This window comes from Sapajus apella, unplaced genomic scaffold (assembly GCF_009761245.1).
Source record: "Sapajus apella isolate SASKATOON/1434 unplaced genomic scaffold, GSC_monkey_1.0 scaffold41, whole genome shotgun sequence".
NCBI lineage: Eukaryota > Metazoa > Chordata > Mammalia > Primates > Cebidae > Sapajus > Sapajus apella.
This window is the reverse complement of record NW_022436981.1, coordinates 5,862,552-5,884,737: the sequence shown is the minus strand read 5'-3', so window position 1 is coordinate 5,884,737 and position 22,186 is coordinate 5,862,552. Positions and strand designations below refer to the sequence as shown.

The following is a 22,186-nucleotide window of genomic DNA, read 5'->3' as shown; positions in this document are numbered from 1 at the left end:
GTTATTTAGGGAAAGAAATATCAAGCACCCAGGGCTCCATCCTCCACTTTCTGTCAATCAGGAAAGACCTTTTTTTCACCTGTTTTATATATTCGGCTTCTAAGTCATGCTCTTTTTCAAAGAAAAAAAGTCACTGTTTTTAAAAAATTGTTTAGGAATTTTATCTAAAAATCCCTTTTGTTAAGGTTAGAACCAGATTTTCATGTTTCCATCTGTTTCAGTCGTTTCTTTTTTTCTTGTTCTGTTGAGTTATATTTTATTCAAATACGGTATAGCTATTTCAGTAAATGTGAGATCCAAGCTGTTTACAACCAGATCCAGATTTCTGGGATTTAAGATATTCCTTGGGCCGCCATTACTTTTTTTTTTTTTTTTAACTTTCTAGAAAGCATTCTGCTACTTTTACATCATGCCCTGAAGTCTTCCCTATTCAGTTATTGTATTCAGTCCCTCATATAAAAGAATGTGCTGAGGAAGCTCTTCAAACCTCTAACTGATCTACGTCATAAAAGAAGGTTCCCTAACCTGAGTGCTTTAGGAAAGCGAAGTAGCTGACATTCTCAGCCTGCAGGTGTTAGCTCCCAGCCCTCCCAGGTGTGTTCTGTATGGTATACAAAAGTATTCAGGAGTTCCTGTTACTTCAGTCAATCAACACATATTTACTGAGTGTCTTCTGCAAGCTAGACACTCATCTCCTCTAGCTGACGGTTAGGGCCACCTTTCAGCTCACTAGACTGGACGCCCTCATATGAGAGCCTCCTCATTCTAGTGAGGCCACAAGGAAATGCAGTGTAAAATAACTGTTTGGGTTTTTCTTTTTTTACTTTCTAGAAAGCATTCTTCTACTTTGGGTTTTTGGGGGGTTGGGTTTTTTTTTTTTTCCATTCAACAACAAATTTTTCAGTCTCTTCTTTGTAAGAAACCCAGAGCAAGGTGCTAGAGGGCAAAGTGAAGATCAAGACTGACAAGTTTATTTTCTAACAGGGAAAGCAGACAAAAAAAAAAGCACCCAAATTTTTAATATAAGATGTGGTATGACAGGATGATAGGTAGTGATTAGCACTGTGAAGGAAAATAAAGCAGAGAAAGCAGGTAGACAGAAATTGTTGTTTTACATAAACATATTAAGGGAAGACTTCTCTGAGATGTGGCATTTAGGTAGACACCTAAATCAATGGGAAAGAAGTCAAACAAACTCTGGGCGGAAAGGACTAGAGGCAGAGGAAACAGCAAACTAGAAGGCTTCAGGTGGGTGTCAGCCAGATTGGTGCTAAAGGCAGCAAAACGACAAGTGAAAGTGACAGAATGGAGTGAAATTGTGTCTGTTTGTGCCTGGGATCCTGATTAGCAAAAGCGATTTCAGGCTTTCTCCTTCAGTAGCACTTTGGATTAACCTTTGGGGTATTATCTAGAATGTCCCGCTCTCCCTTCCACTTAGTAGAATGTTTCCAGAACCCAGCTGCACATTAGAATCGCCGGAGGGGTTGTTTTGCTTTGCCCTTGAAAGATCAATATCCAGGGTTCCATCCCTTCCCCCAAACCTCCCAATATTGTTATTTATCTGCAGTGAGTTCAGGCATCATTCATGTTTTTAAAACTCCCCAGGTTATCCTAATGTGCACAAGTGATGGGGAGCCTTTGATATTTAGCCAACAAGTATTAGTTGATAGATGCCATACATCTGGCCTCCAGGGGGCGCTTATGATGGAATATAGCTGAACAAGAAAAAAAAATAAAGCAGACAAAGTTTGAAGGTTTACTGGAAGGGAAAATGTATTATAGATGCTCGGGAGTTGAATACCTGATCTTGGTTAGAGAAAGCTCTTACTGTATATGAAAGAAAGTGGTTTCTGGTGAATTACTCTGAAAACATAAGCAGAGTAATGAAGCGGTTTGTGCCATTCTCGCGCAGACTTGCTTGGGTGAAAGCATTTTTCAATATATCAGGCCAATTAAGGACATTTTTATTCAAGCCTAGTCTAGTCCAGCCATGAGCCTGATATTATTCACCGGTGAAGGATGTGGCTGGAATGACGTTTCATTCAGCCATGGTAAGCTCCGCATCAGGTAGAGCACCTTAGGGGCCTTTGGGGCGAGCTGGCCAAGAAAGCTACCGTTCCTGTTGCGACACCGCCATCGCGTGGCAACAAGTAAAAATGACAGCCATTTTGCAGACTCGCAAATGCCCCTGGGGTTCGTTCTGATTATTTTCACAGAAAAGGACCCGGCATATCATGCTCTTCCTAAGGTGTATGTATGTGCATTCACCATAAGAGTTCATAATGTTTATGCAGGTCCATACTAAGTACAGCCTTCCCTGATACCATGCGAGTAAGCACACATCAGCTGTGAGCCAAACAGTGATTCGATATGCAGATGATTATTACTGAGCCTTGTTTTTAGAGATCGGCAGAAAAATCCACTTATGAAGAGAGAAACAAATATCAGAAAACCCTTTTTTTAATTGAGCTCTCTCTTTTTCACCCAGTGCAGTGATACTATCAGAGCTCACTGCAGCCTTGAACTCCTGGACTCAAGTGCCCAGCTACTTTTTGTTTGTTTTGTTTTGTTTTACTCAAAACCCAGACTTCAAGAATAAGTTTGTTTTGTAGAGATGAAGTTTCACTACATTGCCCAGGCTGATCCTGAACTCATGGCCTCAAACTTTCTAACCATCTCAGCCTGCTAAAGCTTTGGGATTACAGGTGCAAGCCACTATGCCCAGCCTGAAAGCATTTTTTAAAGGAGGGTTTTGATGGGAAACTACTAACAAGTTTCTAATGGTAAGAGGAGCTGCTGTGTATGTTCAAACAAATTACCCGACTCTTAATGACCTAAACCATAAGCTAAATAGCAGATGTTGGGATTCAAAGACAGATTCGAGTTTATCTAAGCAACTCTGCAGTTGTATAGAAGAAAGTGAAGAATGATTTACTTAAAATGATTCATGTTTTTAAAAGTGAATCATAGCGAAAGAGAAATTTTATTCCAACCGCTCCTTTCTGTGTTGTTAGGGAAGCGAAAAAGAAGCCAGTGTTTCTCAATTTTGTTCACACATTAACTTACCTGTAAATCCTCATTTTAAATATCCTGATACACAGGTAACATTCTCAACCACTTAAATCAGAACTTCCGCAGATGATACTTTGTGAGTTGTATTTGAGGACCACTGAGCCAGAAGTTTCCTATGCTTGTGATTTATCACTATGCCATAATTACATATTTCATCAACAGGGCACCTCTTTCCTCTTCCTATATTCACCTCTCAACTGTTTTCAACTGTCATTTACCCTTCAAGACCCCTCTGTTGATGTTTATTTTAATCAGACTTCATAACAGTTGGAGGGTTGTAAAGAAGCTTAAAATAGTGACCTGGAACTTGCCTCATAATTTCTGATTTCTGAATCATTTAGCCCACTACACTTTGAGACATCTAAGGTGTCATGTATAATTTCAAATCGTGTCTTCAGAATCTAACATGCCTGACACACAGCAAAGACTCAATAAGTATCAAGTGAATGATCTTGTCAGCCAGACAGCACCCCATTGACTTGCCACGTAACTCTAAAAGATGATTTGTGAAGCAAAGAGCAGAAGGAGCTATGAAGGGAAGCGATGTCGGGGTTGACATCTGAGCCAGTGAGTACTTCAGAATGGGGGGCACTTTAAACTCACAAAGAAAAAATAGCATGGTTGTGTTACCTGAAATCCCCAGATCACAGACCGCTAAATTGATAGTCATTATTTCAGCGGGCCTCAGCTTCTTCTTTCGTCTAGAAGACATATAAAGGACATATCCATTTCCAAATGTGGACAGAATCCCTACAAGGAAAAATAAAAATTCCCATCGTTAAAACTAGGACGTAGAGCACACTCAGATATGAAACACTTCTCAACTTCAAAAATGGACACCATAGATTTAGAGGGTAGTGAAAGGACTCTAAATAAAAAAATCTAAATTAAGAAGATGAAATAAACAGCATGAGTTGTGAGTGACAGGCCAATGGGGCGGAGTCAGGGATTATAAGACTGAACTTACCCAGAAAAAGGCATCGCTAACTTCCCAGTGAGGCTCAGGAAAGTGTGGGAATCCCAATGGTCAGTTCTTGTACTGGCCCCCAGGGTGGAGTACTTTCCTCAGCCATTTTTATAGATTATTGGCTTTATAGAACTCCCTCCCTCTGAGAAGTAGGGTTAAACCCTTAGCTCTTGACAAATTCTGAAGATGAAGCCAACCAAAGAAGTTGCCTTCAGTATCACTGTGAACTCCTAAGAGAGCACCAGTGTTCAGGAGAGGCAGAGGCCAGGTACCACCGGCGTAACTCCCTTCAAGAAAATGGACATCTCCCAGGGACGTCCCAGGACTTTCACCTCTTCGGGAGACGTGGACACTGAGTGTCTGGCAGATAGGACAGCCTTCAGCTGCTACTGGACTAAATATCAAGGGTAAGTAGGTGACAATCGAGAACCTGGCACTGTCCCTCCCACCAAGGGGAGAGAAAGTGACCCTCAACCCACGAACCTACCAACAATGCCATAAATGTGTTCCCACTTTTTAATATCCTTTTATTAATGACTAATTGGCTTTGGCATTACAATGAAACTGTTTGAAAGTTCTTACAAACCCAGTTTAAATCCAAAAAGACCCAATCCCTACTGACTTTATTTAAGAAAAGAATACACCTACTTCCATAGCTTAACATGTAGAGTAGATTTCTTCAGGAATTCTTGCTTCATAGTGTAGCTGTGTATAAATGAGAATCTGGTACAGCTGCCTTTAGTAGTAAGGAATAAGGAGAGTATTAACAGGAGAAACCCAGAGTTTTCTATTTTAATTTCTACTTCTCCACCACAATTCATTTGGGGGCAAAGAAAGAAATGTGTGATTCAGCTGATGGTGTGAAACCACCAGGAGCTAACTGCATGGTGCTGAGGAAATTCTGACTCCCTGGAGTCAGTGCTGCTTAATGGTCCATTAAAACCTCTTTAGCTTTCTTAAAGTGGAAGAGAAAAATAACAGAGATTATGGAGTTCTAGAGCAAACCAACTAAAATGAAACTTAGGTCTCATTCAAGGAAACCAGCTAGGACAGCCCATTGGGAAAGTAAAATGTGAAAACATGGCTTGAAAAATTATAAACTAAATGCCACCTACTTTGTATCCACAAAGATTAAGAACAAGTAGCATATACATTTGATACACAAGGCTGATTTAAACAACCTTCACCTGTCTATATATCTTTTGAGAATATTTGTTTCCTTTTCCTTCCTTAAATTTTCTTTACCAACCCTCCTTCATAAGGTTTCACCCAGTGGCCAAAGCATTATCAAAAAAATAGTCATCTCTCTATATTTTGGATGTAAACTATTCCCACAAGCAATATGAATAAGTTATAGATGAGTATCAGGAGAAAACAAATTTATTCTCAATGTTAGTGAAAAGACAGCCAGATTAAGAAGATAAAGACCAAAGTGGGGAGACTTTTAGATTATCAAATCTTATATCATTTATGGATACAAAAATATCATATATATTGACTGTTAATAAATGTAGTATTTACAATAGTGGTAAAGGTACAGGAGGTGGAAAATGGATTTGTAATTTATTTCTCCTGTATTTCAAACTCAGATTTACGTTGCTTTCTTTCAATTGTCTGTTAAGACTTCTAGTATTTAACAAAGCCCACCAAGAATGTTAATTCCACTGTGGCTCCTTAAAAGCAATCTGGGCACACACATCTTGGCCAGGCACGATGGCTCACACCTGTAATCCCAGCATTTTGGGAGGCCGAGGTGGGCAGTTCACTTGAGGCCAGGAGATGGAGACCAGCCTGGCCAACATGGCAAAACCCCGTCTCTACTAAAAGGTACAAAACTTAGCCATGCATGGGTGGTATGCACCTGTAGCCCCAGCTACACAGGAGGGTGAGGCCTGAGAATCATTTGAACCTGGGAGGTGGAGGTTGCAGTGAGCTGAGATCACACCACTACACTCCAACCTGGGTGACAAGGTGAGACTCTATCTCAAAAAATAAATAAATAAATAAATATAAATCCTGGCACATCTACACTATCCTATTCTAGGAGATTGAAAACCACACACACAGCAAAGCCCAAGAAGTGGGTCAAAGGTGAGTCCAAACCCCTCCAGCGGACCCCTCTGCTCACCCTTCATGACTGTTCTCTAACATACCATTGGCTCCTCCTTCCAGCGCCCTGATCCTCCTGAAGCTCCCCCTTGTCTGGGGACTCTTTTTTAATCTATTTTTCTGGCTTCATCTCAGCAAACCCACTGGAATATGATTGTGGATTTTCCTTCCAACTCCATGTGCATCAGATGGGAAATCCTCCTGATTTCTCCACCCTGGTTGCCTCTCTTTCTGCAATCCTTCATGCTTAAGATTGGGAATGGACTGATACGCCTCTCTATTTTGTGAAGTCTGGAGAAATCTGTCAGGTTATTGATGTTACTTTTTAATTCATTCCTTGAAAGTGATGAAGCTATGCTAAATTCGATTGATAAGCTGCTGATTTTTCTGCCTGTCTGGTAGTGAAAAGTACTTAAGTTTAATCAAAATGAAATGTGGATTTTACAGTGATAAGATAGTCTCTGTACCAGCAGAATGTTTGCCCATTTTATTCGCTGCTCTATTCCCAGCAACTTAAAACAGTGGCCAAGGGTGGGTGCGCAATATATATTTATGTGGAAAAGAAATGAGGTCTCATTTATAAGAAACGATTTAAGCTAGTAAACACTAGCAACAATAAAGACAAGGACCCAGGGAATCACTCTACAGCAGAATTTGGTTGAATCACATGAATTCCTTTTGCCTCAAGCACTGACCATAGAGGGATATCAAGTACTTTCTAATGAGTTTTGCTAATTTCAGGAGGTTAAATGAAATTCTTAGCCAGTAATAAATAGATGAGAGAGGGAGAGAAAGAGAGAAAGGGAGGAAGGGAGGGAAGAAGGGTGAAAGAGAAAGATAGAAACAAAGAGAAAAGAGAGGGAGAGAGCAAGTTTGACCCAACATTTGAAAAAATTAAAGGCAAACAAACCTAAAGACATCACCCACCTTCACACTGGTCACCCAAATTTAAAACAACGATTTTAAATTTAAGAAAAGTGTGGTGGTTAAATCCTAATTGCCTGGATTAGTGCTGTCCAATAGAAATGTAATGTAAGCCAGAAATGTGAGCCACATATGGATTATAAAATTTTCTGGTAGCCATTAAACAAAGCAAAAATTTACTGGCAAATTAATTTTAATAATATATTTTATTTAGCTTAACATACCCAAAATGTTGTACGTTCAGCATGTATTTAATTTTTAAAAATTATTAATGAGATATTTTGTACCACTTTTTCTCGTACTGAGCCTTCAGTATCTGGTGAGTATTTACACTACGGCCCCTTTCAATTTGGAAAAGCCACATGTGGCTACTGAATGAATGAGATCATGCAGTCTAGAAGCAGGTTCACCCCTTAGTCAATTATGCACAAAGCTCTTTTAACCCTGGACTTTCTTCCATTTATCACCAATACATTTTTCAACTCTTACCAGAATGACTTAGCTATGCTGTCATGATACAACTTTACTTTTAGGTGAAGTAAACTCACTATTTCTACCATTACTATAGCACTATAGCACAACTGAGTTTGCTCAGCTGTGAGAACAGGAGACTGAACCAGATTATTTCTAAGACCCATTCTCAATCTAAAATCTTATGACTATATCAAAAACATTTTTAGAAAAGAAAAGCACTCTGTTTAAATAAAATATCATTATCATTAATTTCTGTATTCAGAAAGTAAATCTACTCCCAAAGTACCCAAAATGAAATACAATCTCAAGATACATAATTTTACTGTAAGAGTTCTTTGGATTATCAATGGAATTTTATTCCTAATAATAATAATAATAATAATAAAGAGTCACTTCTAGGAAACATTTATTGAATGCCATAATGCCACTCCATCTTCTGCCTTCCCCCCTCTTCACCTCTACTAAACTATCCACTTAAGTATTGAAATTCTTTTACAAAATTAACCCATCAGCCCATTAATTTTCTAAATGCAGCCTTTGTACAGAAGAATTAAGGAACCTTACCAATTATTGTCAGGTAAAAGCCAGCCACTAAATCCGCTTCCCAAGAAAGTTTGGAAGCAAAGGGATCCCCATCTCGAAGGTAGTGTGGCAGGCGCTCGTCCTGAGGCAGCGAAGTGTGGTTTAACGCCATTCTGTGCTGGAACCACAGGGTCTGAAAAGCAAATCAGGAGAGATCTCAGCAGGCTTGAATAAGCCAGCTTGAACCATTTCATAATTCTGGCTCCTGTTTTTAAACGAAAAGCAAGTTTCCAGGGTCATGCATGATTCTCTAATAGCTGGTAAAATTTTTAACGGTTTTTCAATGATCCAGTTATGTCATTACTTAGTTATTCAGTTTGCAGATTATCCAACCCTTCATTTTCTCCTCTGTTTTCTCATGCTACCCTCTTTGAGCCACTTCTTAGCTCCCTTGGGTGGATAAAAGGTTGAAGGCCAAACTGTCCATTTTACTGTTTCTTAGCAATTTTTGTATAGGTCTGAGCAGGAAATGATATGTGCAGTGTGCGCATGCACACACACACACACACACACACAGAGTTGTGTGTGTGTGTGTGTGTGTGTGTATATGTATAATTTGTCAGAGTATAGTATTTTTTAATTATCCATATTGCCCAGAAGAGCATTTCCATTGCACATTCAATGAGGTTTAGAGTTTTATAAGGAAAGAAATAGAATATTCAGTACAAGGGAACATGGACACTGCATTTATTGAAGCTAAGAACTAGGTGACGGTCAAAGTGATCTTGAAATTTGGAGTCTTTTAGAAAGTATTCAAGCTGGGTTGTAGCTCATAGGCACATCCACAGGAAGGTTTGTTTCTCAAGTTTCCTAAAAGAGAAAGCAATTTCATTATTTCTAACTACTGCCCTAAATCTATATTTTCAATTTGCTTATTTATACTTTAGGATGAAATCTTGAGCAATGAGGAACTTCCCAAATATACAGGTCTTAGTACTGTTTCTTTCGAATTGGGGTTTTAAAAGGCTTACACAGTCTTTGATGGGCTCTCTGCAAAAATAAAAGTCATACAATATCCCTCATCCTAAAACTTGGAGTTGTGTGTTGTTCTTCAGATAAAGTGTACCGCTGATGTCATAACTTCTTTTCAAAGGGTCACTCCTTTGGCATGATTGTTAATATTTGTTTCAAAAGGGGAAGAAATACTAATGTGGCTGTTTCCCTCTTTTGAACTTGTGTATTTCAAATCTAACCAATAGATGTCACTGTTCAGCTCTCTAGGCAACAATCTGGGGCATTATGTCAGACAGCAAATGGAACAGAGTTGTGGGCCTCACAGGTGGTGACAGGGTGATCGGGAAATATCTAACCATGTAATTCACATCTGCAAAAAGCATGGATTTAACAGTTTTCTAACTGCCAATTTACAGCTTACAGAGGAAGGTTAGTGACCCTCTCAGTGGCCAGAAACTGAGAGGGTCACTAACAGGCTGAAACTACTGTCTGCTTCTACACAGTTTGAGGACAGTCATATGCTAATGTTCATTCCAAACCCTTCCCCCTGAGATTGTTAGAAAGCCCTAGGAGAAATCTTTGGCTGCCGCATCCCAAGACCTACCCCAAGTCAAAGTTTATCTTTACATTTCAAACTCCTGATTCCCCTTTGACTTCCCCTTCTTCTGGTAAACTTTCTCCTCCCCAAAGATTCCCTAGGCCCAACTTGCCTTCCAGTCCTGTTCTTCACCCTAGATTCAGAATCATAAGATGAGGGTTGGATTCCAGCTTTGACACCCACCCTCTGATCTTGAGCAAATTATTTAAACTCTCTGAACCACAACCACTTCATCTGTAAAATGGGCAGTCTCCTTCTTATCCATCATCATGCTTGTTGTAGGAGCAATAGGATATTGGATTCAAAAGCATATTATAAATGGGAGGGGGGTGTCCTATCTATTTATTATGTGCTGAGATGCTTACTTTTCCCAAACTTGCCTATCCATCAAGATATAGCGATAGTATAACAGATTTGCTCAGGGTCCTATGCTGAATCAAGGTATGCTTGTGAGTATTCACTGAACATTTACTATAAACCCAGCATTATGAGGTAGGATAATAGAGGTTTACCATGTTATTAAACTTCAAGAGGATATCTATCATTACTATCATAACAAAATCCTGCTTTATTTTATTTTAGATAATTTTTTTGAGACAGGGTCTCACTCTGTTGCCCAGGCTGGAGTGCAGTGGCGTGATCATTTCTCACTACATCCTCAACCTCCTGGGCCCAGGTGAGCCTCTCGACTTAGCCTCCCGACTAGCTGGGACCACAGGTGCATGCCACAACACCTGGATAATTTATTATTATTATTATTTGCAGAGACAGTATCTCGCTATGTTGCCCATGATGATCTCAAACTCCTGTCCTGGGCTCAAGGGCCCCTCCCACTTTGGCCTCCCAAAGCTCTGGGATTACAAGTGTGACCACCGTACCTGGCCTAGATAATAATTTGTCAAGCAAGGAAATAATTCTGTTCTCTGAAGAATTAACTAGATTGTGTGTATAATATCAAGAATTGTCCTTCCTATATCTAGAAGTACCCACCTTTGCACAGCTTAAGACTCAATATGTTAATAATGAAAATTATAACATAAAACTTCGCTTGAGCCCTTAAGGGGCTTTAGTAAGCAACAAAAACTATAGAGAATGTTTTCAGTGAGAAAATGACATGAGCTAAGATTTGGAGGCAGAAATGAACATAAAGTGTAAAACGGATGGAAGAAGAGTCATTCCATGGGAACAGAGTTCATGATGGCGAGAAATGGTAGCCATCTTGGCTTAGCAAATGGGATCTTGCTCTGCAGGGCCTTGCATGCCTGGCAGAAGAGTTGCTTTTGACATATCATATGTGGATTTATTTTTTTCTGACACGGATCAAAATTACTGCTATTGTTTAAGTTTGGAAATATAATATTTGAGAGTGTTTCTAGTTCTTCAAAGACACAACTTAGACACAACTCTTCCTGAGGAACAGTGAGAGAAAGAGGCAGAGAATCCTAAATATATTGGTTATTTGGGAATTCTTTTATTTTTCACTCTTCTTTATATATTAAAAACTCATTTTTCAGCTCCACTCTTTACACATATTTTCCTCTCTATGTAATTTGTGTTTCCTTTCTTCTCAGTCTATCCAAATTCCACTTGACCTTCAATATTTTATCCAAAGTCTACATCCTTCAGAATATAAAACTGGCTGCTTGGATCGCTACTAAAATACTCCTAGGAGAAATTAACCCTGCTTAATTTACTTAATTCCTCCTCTGGTTTACCTACACATGCGTAAAATAACTTTCAGTTCATAAAGAAGTTAGAGGTACCAGTGGATAGGTATGGGATTATTATTTTATTAAGGTGCCATTTCATCATTGATACACAATTATACTTTTTGCTAAAAACAGGCTATAGCAATGTAACTGTCAAAAATATTTTTGCAGAACACTATATTACTTAAATGCAACACATGGTCATGACTGTATTTGCTCAGAGATATGTTTTAGAGAATTTCTTTTTCAGTAGTGAATGTGCCTGAATTACTTCATTATGAAAATAAAATAGCCATTTTCTGATTTCTTCCCTTTTTTATCTCCTGTATTTGAAGACGGTGTACTGCTCATAGTGGATAGATACTGTCCTATCTGCCTTCCCAGATAATCAGGACCCTCAACACCACATCCCTCAGTTCCCTGGGATGGCATCCTGTGATCAAACCAATGATTCCCAACCAGCTTCATATCTTAATCTCTTATGTACTTATTTTTTATTTTTTATATATTGCTATTGTTGTATTTTGTGTTGTAGTTACTCTTTAGATGTTGTGGTCTGGGTACAACTTCCAGAGTCTATGATATTATTTCCAAGAGAATCAAATAGTATTCAGTTTGTCAAATTTTGTAACCATGGAAGCTTTCCTTTCTCGCACAATACTCATGACACCAATGCTTGGGAAACAGCATATAGGGGTTGGAGGAAAGTATCCTGTTTAAAAGTGGAGGAGAAACTAAATGACTTGTAAAAATTTCTGCTGAATTTATGATTCTGTGAAAGATATAAATGGATCCTCTTGGAGTAAGTTGCATGTGATTATTCATGTTAGCATAATCCTTTAAGCCATAAAATATACTCCACTGCTCTCACATCTGCTAATCAATGGTCTTTTGGACCATGAATAAAGCTTCCTAAGACTGTTCTCATAACAGCTTATTACAGAAAAAGCTGAAAACATCTCCACTCTTCATTACCCATAAAAGTTTTAAATATCTTTTGAGTTACTAGATTTAGCCTTTTAAAATCCTTCATTGTTCCACAATACAAAATCAAAGAATATCTTGAGATGTAGTCAGAAGTCCTCATGTCCAAACTGAATGAACTTACAAAATAGGTGTAAGCAGATATGGAAAAGAGAATGGCACAGGTTCACCTCCTAACAGGAAATAAACAAAAGAGTCCAACTCTGTTCAACCCTATCTAGTCTTAAAATTATCTTCAAAAAATATTTAGCAGTAAATTTCACCTTGACTTGCTAAATTTTCTCTGGTTTAATGCAGGAAAGACCAAAAAGCATGGGCGGTGCGGAAAGCAACTTATGCAAAGTATCTTAAAATGTCCTTTCCAAAATGGTCTTCCCCACTGGCCAGAGCAGGCTTCTGAAACTTTTGCCATTTTTTGCCTAAAGCATCATCACCACAAAATTTCTTTCTAGAGATATATTATCTGAAAACATGATATTTGAATCTATCAGAATCCATGAAAAGTTTAACATAAAGTAGTTTCTGAAAATGGTTACTTGAAACCTAGCAGAAGCCAGCAGACCTGAAAATAGGTGTGAGATGGTGCAGAGGAGAAAATTGGAAACAAACGTCGAAGGCCAGGAAATGCCCAGGAGGTTAACAAAGAAGCACCCACAAACTTGAGAAAAGATGTTCAAGAAAGATGGGCAGATAATGTCCCATATCTAGGGGTAAAATTTGCTCAGTGTTAAGCCTGATAAAATGTAAGCAAGAAAACATAATTTATTAAAAATTCAGAAGTCCGTTAGCTGGTTTACATATGTCTTTATCAAGTGGGTGATTGCCCATTTCCACTACTGTCTAAAAGGATTACCCACAATAAGGCTACAGGAAAAAGGGTTTGTGGTCAGATTCATTTTTATACCAAATCGAGAAATTTGTGCCACCCCCTAGGCGGGTGTCTTATATAAGGGACCAACAATTCAGGACTAAGCTTCTTTCACTCAGCCCCAGTGGGTCAGCTGGCGTGGGCCATGATTGCGTGCAGGGACAATCACACTGAAGACCAGCAAATGGAGTTTTCCTCTGACTCCTTCTTCATTCTAGCCGCTCTCCTGTTTCCATCGACCTTAAGCTTTGACCTCCCCATTTGAGCATCACGTTGGTTTCAAGCATCTCCCCTTTCCTTTCCTACCAAACTCTTCTCTAAAAAAATGAAATTGATAAATCTATTGACATGGCAAAATATTCATAACACATTTCCTGGAAAAACACTGATTATCAGAGTTACGAAGCATTTTTAAGTGAAAGAAAAGTATAGAGAAAAATACCTAGAAATATATATGTCAAAGGATTAAAATATACTTTTTGTATATATAGTGTTAACATAATTATGATGTGTAATGGTGTTAGGAGTAATTCTTTCTTTACTTTTTATTTGGAGAGTGAGGGTACTTGGTAAAACGGGCACTTTTTTAATTGTTTAAAAGTGGCATATTACCTTTGCAATATTGTCTGTATTTTTAATAAAGAATTTGTTACAAAGTATAACATTAGTGAAATTGCTACGCCCATCCATTTATTCATTCATATATTTATTTATCACAGATTACATGCAGGCCCCTACTCAGTCCATAAATTACTTCCCTTGGAAGTTTTCCATTAATAAGATGCTTTACAGAAGCTGAAATTGAAGGTTTTTCTGCAAAAGACCTGCTCACAGCCTTGAAATCTCCCCACACAGGTAGCAGCTCACATCTGTGCTCTAAGCATGTGGTAGCACTGCCTTGGATGTGTGTCAGCCAGAGGTCACACCTTAAGGATTTTCTTCCCAGTAATTGTGTCTCTTCTTGCTCAGGGAGTGTTCTATAAATTCAATAAATTTAAGCCGTGCTCTTCATAATTATTTTTTTCCTGTGCCAGCATCTATAGGTGCTTAACATGGAATAGGCCATACTGATACCAATACTGATATGTCATAGATTAATTCTGTATTCCAGTGAAAAGGCTTGGATTATTTTTACATCTATTATATAAGGATATAGTGTTTTTCTTTTATACATGAAAAGAAAACCTGAAAGCATCTTGACATGCAAAGTAGCAATCAAGAATAATAGTTTGAGGTCTCAAATACCCCAATCCAGGTCTCCAGAGGGATAACCTTTATCTATTAGCTACTGCTAATGAGATCCTTGCCTTCTCTCCGGGGGAAATGTTCACAGCTACAAAGAAACTAGTGGTTAGCTGAGGTTTGCTGTCAAAGAGAAATGCACATACACTTTTCTGGCTTTTTCTGCCACGGTTCAATACGATGCTAGAGAAGAAACTAAAAGAGTAGTATTTTTTGCAACACACTTAACTAAAAATATGGCAGAAAACATGGGAAAGAAGGGTGGGAGAAAGGAAGGGAAAAAGGAAGGAAAGGATTTTTTTTCTACAGAACCAAGACAGCAAAAGAGCAATCAATTCAATTCAATATCTTGTAAGCCATGTAAAAAGCAGGTGCAGAGTTGTCTGTTGAGGATAATAACCTGCATGCCAATTTATTTCTAACCAGTTCAACTTGAAACCAATTGACAAATCTAAGGGAATAGCAGAATTATAATAAATAGGCCTGCTCTAATATTTTCTTATATTGATAATATTTATTTTTTAAAGTGTCAGCTGTCATATAACGACTACTATTTTATCTAGCTTCTGAATGGTAAGTTTCAAATTAGTTTATCCCCACACTCTCTCCAACCCAAGTCTCTCAAGCAAAAGGGATGAGGTGTAAATTTCATATAACAATTACTATTGTAATTTCTGGCCCACGATACTTTTCTTTCTCAGAACAAGAGGCACTTCCTACTCAAGTACTAGACAAGTTTGCCCACCTCCTGGCATGGTGTCTGTTCTTCTATTTTTCTCCCAGGGCACCTTGCCTACAACTAAGAGCCCTTCTTGGCAAAGCATCAAGTAACCCAGCCTTCTGCAGATAATGAAAGGGGCCACGTGATCTAAACATTGGCCTAAGAACATGCGGGAAACCGTAAAGCCCTGAGATGAAATCGTAACCAGAGAACAGACCTGCAAATCCTTCTCAAGTTGGAAGCATCTTTGGACATTGTACTCATTGCAGACACTTTATCTCCTCCTCAGCCCTCAAGATTATAAAAAGAAACTTGGACAATAATAATAATAATTTTGAAAAAAAGGGCGATAAATCTCCTAATTTACATCTCAAATTCAAATACTCCAGCTCTGAGCTCCTAAATCCAAAGAGATCATGATAGCTATAATTTATAATTATCAAGTTGCCCTTAGTAATAATAATGGTCAAGATGAAACACATGCAGAATTTTTGGCAATAGGATTTCGTTACTCCTTCTGAAAAAAAAATATTCCAAACAAGTTTCAAAAAAAAACTGAGAGGAACAAATTGGCTAAACATCTGGGCAAAGAAACTCAGATTACTTCAGAAAGGATCAGAAACTGCAATTTTACAGATTCTCACTATTTTCCTGCTGGGTGCATTCCTTATTTTATTCCTGATGTGAAATTCTGCTTTTGAGAAGCCTTTTATATGCCTTAGTTGACAGATGAGGGCCTAAATCCAACAGGAGGAAAAAAATCCAATTAACTTCATTAATTACACCATGGTTTTCAGAATAAAGGCTCAGACAGAACAGTTTTAACTTGCTCCTCATTCTCACAATGGCAAAGAAAAAGAGAGGGAAATATTCCCTGAAAATGAATTAAGAATCATTGTTTCTTTGTCCCGTGAATCATGCATAGGCTATCCTCATAATTCCTTGTAATTAAGCATTCAATTCAAAGTCCTACTTCCCAGAGAGGAAATCTTAGAAATTCTTGTTTCTTAGTTTAGCCCCTTGTTAAAACTCACCGATTTAAGGGCCTGCCAGGGGAAGACTCTTTCCCTGGTCTTCTGGATGGGTTTGCTCCGGTCTTGCTGCGTCTTCCTATTGGTTCCTTCTAGAGCAATATTCTAGTTACTTTTTGCTTCGGCTGATTTTGAACATTATCAAGTGAAAGGTATTCATTTTCTAGACTTTCCTGCTCTCTCCACCCCTTTGCAGAAAGGACCAATCATATCTTTGGAAAAAGCAATCTCATCTTATTGAATTATGAGGAGAGATGCAATTTTTGGAAGCTTCACTTATCGGTGATTAAAAAACCAGCAGCAGCAATTTGGCCCTTATATTGATCAGAAACAAGAATAATGTTGTCTGCTGACTGTACTTTAAGACACTGTATGCTTGCTTTTTTTCTTTTCAAATTTAAAAGTCTCAGATTAATCTTTAAATAATTAAGAATTAAATCCTAAAGCCTTTATTATTTATTTCTGATCTTAGGATATTTTTTAATCAAGACATACTATCTTTAATTACCTATTATAACTGCTTCAGAAATGACTAAAATAGAAAAAAGAAAACTCACACATAATTTTTTTTTAAACATAAAAATTAACATTTGTCCTAGCCTGGTTTACAACCCTAAAGGTTTGTCAGGATTGAAAATGTGGTTTCTGTTCTTTGGCATTAAGCCAGAGTCACATGCTGTCGTGTCCAGCATTGAATGACGTTGAATCCTTGTCACTGGCACTGTGCTTAGGGTTTTACAGGCATTGTTTCATTTCAGCTTCACAACAACAATGCCGTGAAGTAAGTTATCATTATTATTGCTGGTTTATTAAGTCACACCCAGTAATTGTACATTTCATGGGGTACTTAGTGATGTTTCAATACATATAATGTACAGCGATCAGATCAGAGTAATTAGCATATCCAGCATCTCAAACATGTGTTATTTATTTGTGTTGTGAATGTTTGCAACCATAAAGAAAATTAGTGATCAGGAGAGGTTGACTGTCAAACAGAAATGTACATACACTTTTATTAGGTTTAGAGAGGTTAAGTTAGCTTGCACAAGTTCACGCTATTTAGCTCCTACTACTATTTCATTATATATTTGTTGACTACATCAATGAACAAGACCTTAATCAACACGTAGCATTACTTCAAATAATGACATTCATGGAGAAAAGAGGAAACATTATATTTATGTTAGAGAAAAAATGTAATGAGTCAATAAACACAATTACTTTAGGAACGGCTCCTAAAAGATAAGATTATTTCAGAACAGCCCCACAAAAAACATTCCTATCTTTTCCAATATAATCTCAGTTTTGACGATCCTATCCCACCAACAGTAGAATTGTGCTTTTCAGGTCACATGATCCCCCAGTTTTTGAAAGTCTCACTATAAGTCATACCTCAGCTCATCTCCCATTCATACACTTCCCCTCCAACTATAATAGAAATAAGCTAATGTTCTTTCAAAAGTTTCAATCTGGAGAACAGATTTATCTTTCTTGAAAGTTATGTGATTTCTTTATTTAAAAAAAAAGTTCAAAAATTACTGTTCTCAAAAAAAAGTTGCTTAAATGAGAAGTAAAAGCTGCTTAAATAATTGGGGTAGGGGGCAGAGTCAGGAGGAAACAGAGCAAAGAACATTGCCTTCTTTAACTTGCCGGTGGATTCTCTACTAATGTCCAGCCAGACCTGTGTATGAATATGTGCTTGCCATAAAATTATATCTCTGACTGTGGCCTTAGCAGACCCAAGTGCCAGAATGAATTATACTACTTACTAAGTAAATAATTTTACCCCAAGGTCATTGACATTTTCAACTCCAGTGAACTTTATTTCAACAATTCTCTTCTATGGCCATGTCCTGTCTTGTACATAACCTTGTACTGCTCCACCTATGAAACAATAAATTCTGATTATCACACCCACTGGCCACAATGTCCTATTCTTCCATGACACTCAAGTGCTATCATGCCTGAATCTCTGTTTTGTCTTAATTGATCACCTCCTTTTATCTTCCATTTGCTTTCCCTTTTTATATATTAATAGCTTGGAACCTCAAGGTATATTGCTTTAGTCAGTCACCGCAACAGCTTTGCAGATTTCTGATATCCTTAATTTCTTGCTAGACCTGCCCCACAAAACCCAACTTGAGAATTGTATTAGTCTGTTCTCACATTGCTGTAAAGAATGACCTGAGACTGGATAATTTATAAAGAGAAGAAGTTTGATTGACTCACAGTTCTGCAAGTTGTACAGGAAGCATGGCTGGGAAGGCCTCAGGAAATTTACAAACATGGTCATGTATATATACACACATATATACATATATGTGTATATATATACATGTATATACATGCCATGTTTGTAAATACATACATATGAGGTTTTGCCTCATCTCTGCCAAATTTTATATATATACTATATACATATACATATATGTGTATGTGTATATGTATACAGGATATGTATATGTATACATATGTATATGTATGCCTAGATTTAAATAGTATATATAAAATATGCTATGTATATATACATATACGTATGTATACATATATTATATATATAAAATTTGGTAGAGATGAGGTTTTGCCATGTTGCCCCTGCTGGGCTCAACCCATCCACCTGCCTTGGCCTACCAAAGTGCTGGGATTACATATGTATGTGTGTGTATGTATGTGTATATATATATATATGTATATATTTGTGTGTGTATACACACATATATGAATATATAATATAATATATGTATATATAGTATGTAATTATATATCATAATATAATATTTTATATATATATATAAATTAGCTTGGTATGGTGGCACACACCTGTAATCTCAGCTACGTGGGAGACTGAGGTGGGAGGATTGCTTGAGTCTAGGAGGTCAAGTCTGTAGTGAGCCCTGTTCACCTGCCACTGCACTCTAGCCTGGGTGACAGAGAAGGATCCTGTCTCAGAAAAAAAAAAAAGGAAAGAAAGCAATGTATCCACTGTGAGCCAGAAAATCTGGTGGGTGCTGAGGATACAACAGTAAAAATACAAACACAAAATTTATTTAACTACAATTAAGTACCTACCAATAAGCCAGTAACAGAAAATAAAAATGTCTCTAAATGTGGTGGCAGCAAATACCTATTTTAAAGATGAACACAAGGCCAAGGCCCTCAGTTATCTCTTCTGCAAGAGGAAAGGATTTGTCATTCTCCTAATTCATTTTGCGCATCAGCTTTCCTTGTGGAGACTGAGTTAGGAGCTCCATTTCTCAACCATAGTGAAAGAGAAATAATCTCACCCAGCTGTGCAAAACTGCCTGCACTGAGTCACACCCGCCCCAGATTCTAATCCTGGGTGCTTACTCTGACTGCCTAAACACAGGGAATGAGGGAACCTCTTTGTTAAGGATCTAAGTATCTTTATAAATGCTTCAAAGCCAGTATTACTTCACTGTATTCAGCCTCCCTCTCCTTCATTAGCCTCTCTCCCATGATGTTTTGTTCACCTACTTAGAAGTAATACTAATTGTACATTTTTGCAACTACTTATCATTTATGTCCAAATACCATGCAACATGTGAATGATTGTTGTCATGTTATTAAATGTATATCGTTAATCATTTATTAATGCATGCATTCATTCAACAATATTAATCAAGCACTTTTCTTAGTCCATGTCTGCTGCTATAACAGAATACCACAGGCTGAGTGGTTTTTGAACAACAGTTTATTTGTCTCACGGTTCTGGAGGTGAGTAAGTCGATGATCAAGGAGTCACATCTGGTGAGGGACTTCTTGTTGTGTCACTACATGGCAGAAGATATCACGTAGCAAGGAAGGGCAAAAGAGGGCAAGAGCGTGCAAGACAGAGAAAAAGAGATAATCAAACTTCCATGATAACTAACCCCCTTCCACAATGATAGCATTAATCCACTCATGAGAGTGGCGCTCTCGGGGCCTAATACCCTCCTCAAGGTCTCACCTCTTTACACCATCACAATGGCAATTCCATTTCAACATGAGTATGGAGTTCAACATTCAAACCATAATAGCACCTGCAATGTACCTACCACTCAGAGAATGAACAAATGGACAGATAAATATGGGGCTAGGGTGATGGTATAGAATTATTGTTTTATTCAAAGTGGCCAGGGAAGGACTCACTATGAAAGTGACATTGGAGCAGAATATGAAGAAATTGAGAGGGCAAGCCTGAAAGATATTTGGGATATGAAACTTCCAGGTGGAGAAAGGAGCAAAAATAATAAAAATTTTAAAAATAGTTAGCTATGATAAAACTTAAAGTTTGCACTAATTTCTTTATCAAATAATTTGTTATGGGGCAGTAAAGTTCAGAGCAATTCTTATACAGAGCTCAAAATGATTTAGATAAGTTCAAGTTTGTTCCCAGCCAACACAGAGCAGCCCTTTGAAACTATGGACTGAGGGAGTATAGGCACAGGCTAACATCCTGGGGGTTAAAAAACAACTAGGTATATTATTAGTTGCAGTTCAAGTGACATGTCCAGTATTTCAGCTTAGTTGATGCACAGTATTTTTGCTTCCTGTATGGAAAGAATTTCATTGAAATTGATTTTTACAATGATTATTCCCTTATCTAAAAGAAGGAGCAATTCTTTTTCTTTTCTGATACTCACATTTATATGCAAAGGCCCAAGGAAGCAGCACTGACTTACAGTCATATCCTCAAGTGTCACTGGTGGTAAATCAAAGTAACAGAGTAAGATTAAGAAAAAATGAATAGACAAGAAAATTCCCTTATCAAATCTGGAGCCCAAGGATTAACAAAGATCTTATAACAAAAAGCTATATTGAAAGATCAGAAGAAAAGCATCATAACTAATGATCCGAAGAATTTAGAAGAAAGAAGAGATAAAAATAACAAATTCTTACTCTTTTTTTTTTTTCCATGAAGAATGACACACTATGAAGTTTCATTGTTCGGGACCTCAGCAACGTCAGCCTTAATCAAGACCTTGCCTACTGGTTACAATGCTGGCATGGAGCTCTTCTACTTCCTTCATTCAACAAATGTGTACTGAGTACCTTTTGCCTATGTTTCCAATGCTGTGCTTGGCCCTGAGAACACAATCGTTGAGCAAAAGACATGATCTACATCCTAATTAATTAGTTAATTTTTCTGTCAGGCAGAAAAGACACACATTTAAAAAGCAGCTGTAAGTTTTACAAAGGAGAAGTTCAGGATTATGTGGGAACATAGAAAGGGGAACGTATATTAATGAATAAATGGATTTTTAAAATGTAGTTCACATCCACAAGGGAATACTCTTCAGCCTTAAAAAAGAAGAAAATTCTGTCATTTGAGACAACATGGATAAACCTAGAAGACATTATATTAAGTGGAATAAGACAGACATAGAAAGAAAACTGCAGAATGATCTCACTTATATGTGGAATCTAAAAAAGTTGATCTCATAGAAGTAGAGAATAGAATGTTGGTTACCAGAGGTTAGGAGCAGGGGAGTTGGGGAGATGTTAGTCAAAAAATTTAAAATTTCGATTAGGCAGGAGAAATAAGTTCAAGGTATTTATTGAATAGTGTGGCACCTATATTTAATAACAATGCTTTGTGTTCTTGAAAATTGCTAATGGAATAGATTTTAAGTGTTCTCACCACAAAAAAAAAATGTGAGGATAGTACACATGTTGATTAGCTAAATTTAGCCAGTGCACAATGTATACATATTTCAAAATGACATGATGTACACAAGTATTTAAAATTTTTGTCAATTACAACATTTTTAATAAATTAATTTTTAAGAAAATAAAGGGAAAGAAACCTAGAATATATATATATTATAGAGAAAGATACTATATAATATATATATATTTACATATATATATATAATATATATATTTACATATATACTATATAATATATATATATTTACATATATACTATATAATATATATATATTTACATA

General features: G+C 37.4%; 1 protein-coding gene across 1 annotated transcript in view; it reads right to left on the bottom strand.

The window, feature by feature from the left end:
- The window catches only part of OPN5 (opsin 5), a 42,305-nt gene extending 34,045 nt beyond the window's left edge, over positions 1-8,260 (bottom strand). The window contains exons 1-2 of the mRNA XM_032299358.1: positions 8,111-8,260; positions 3,703-3,822 (exon numbers count right to left, since the gene is read on the bottom strand). Coding sequence (XP_032155249.1) covers positions 3,703-3,822; positions 8,111-8,240 — 250 coding nt within the window. The 5' untranslated portion in view covers positions 8,241-8,260. The remainder of the gene's footprint in view (positions 1-3,702; positions 3,823-8,110) is intronic.
- Between the last annotated feature and the right edge of the window lie 13,926 nt (positions 8,261-22,186).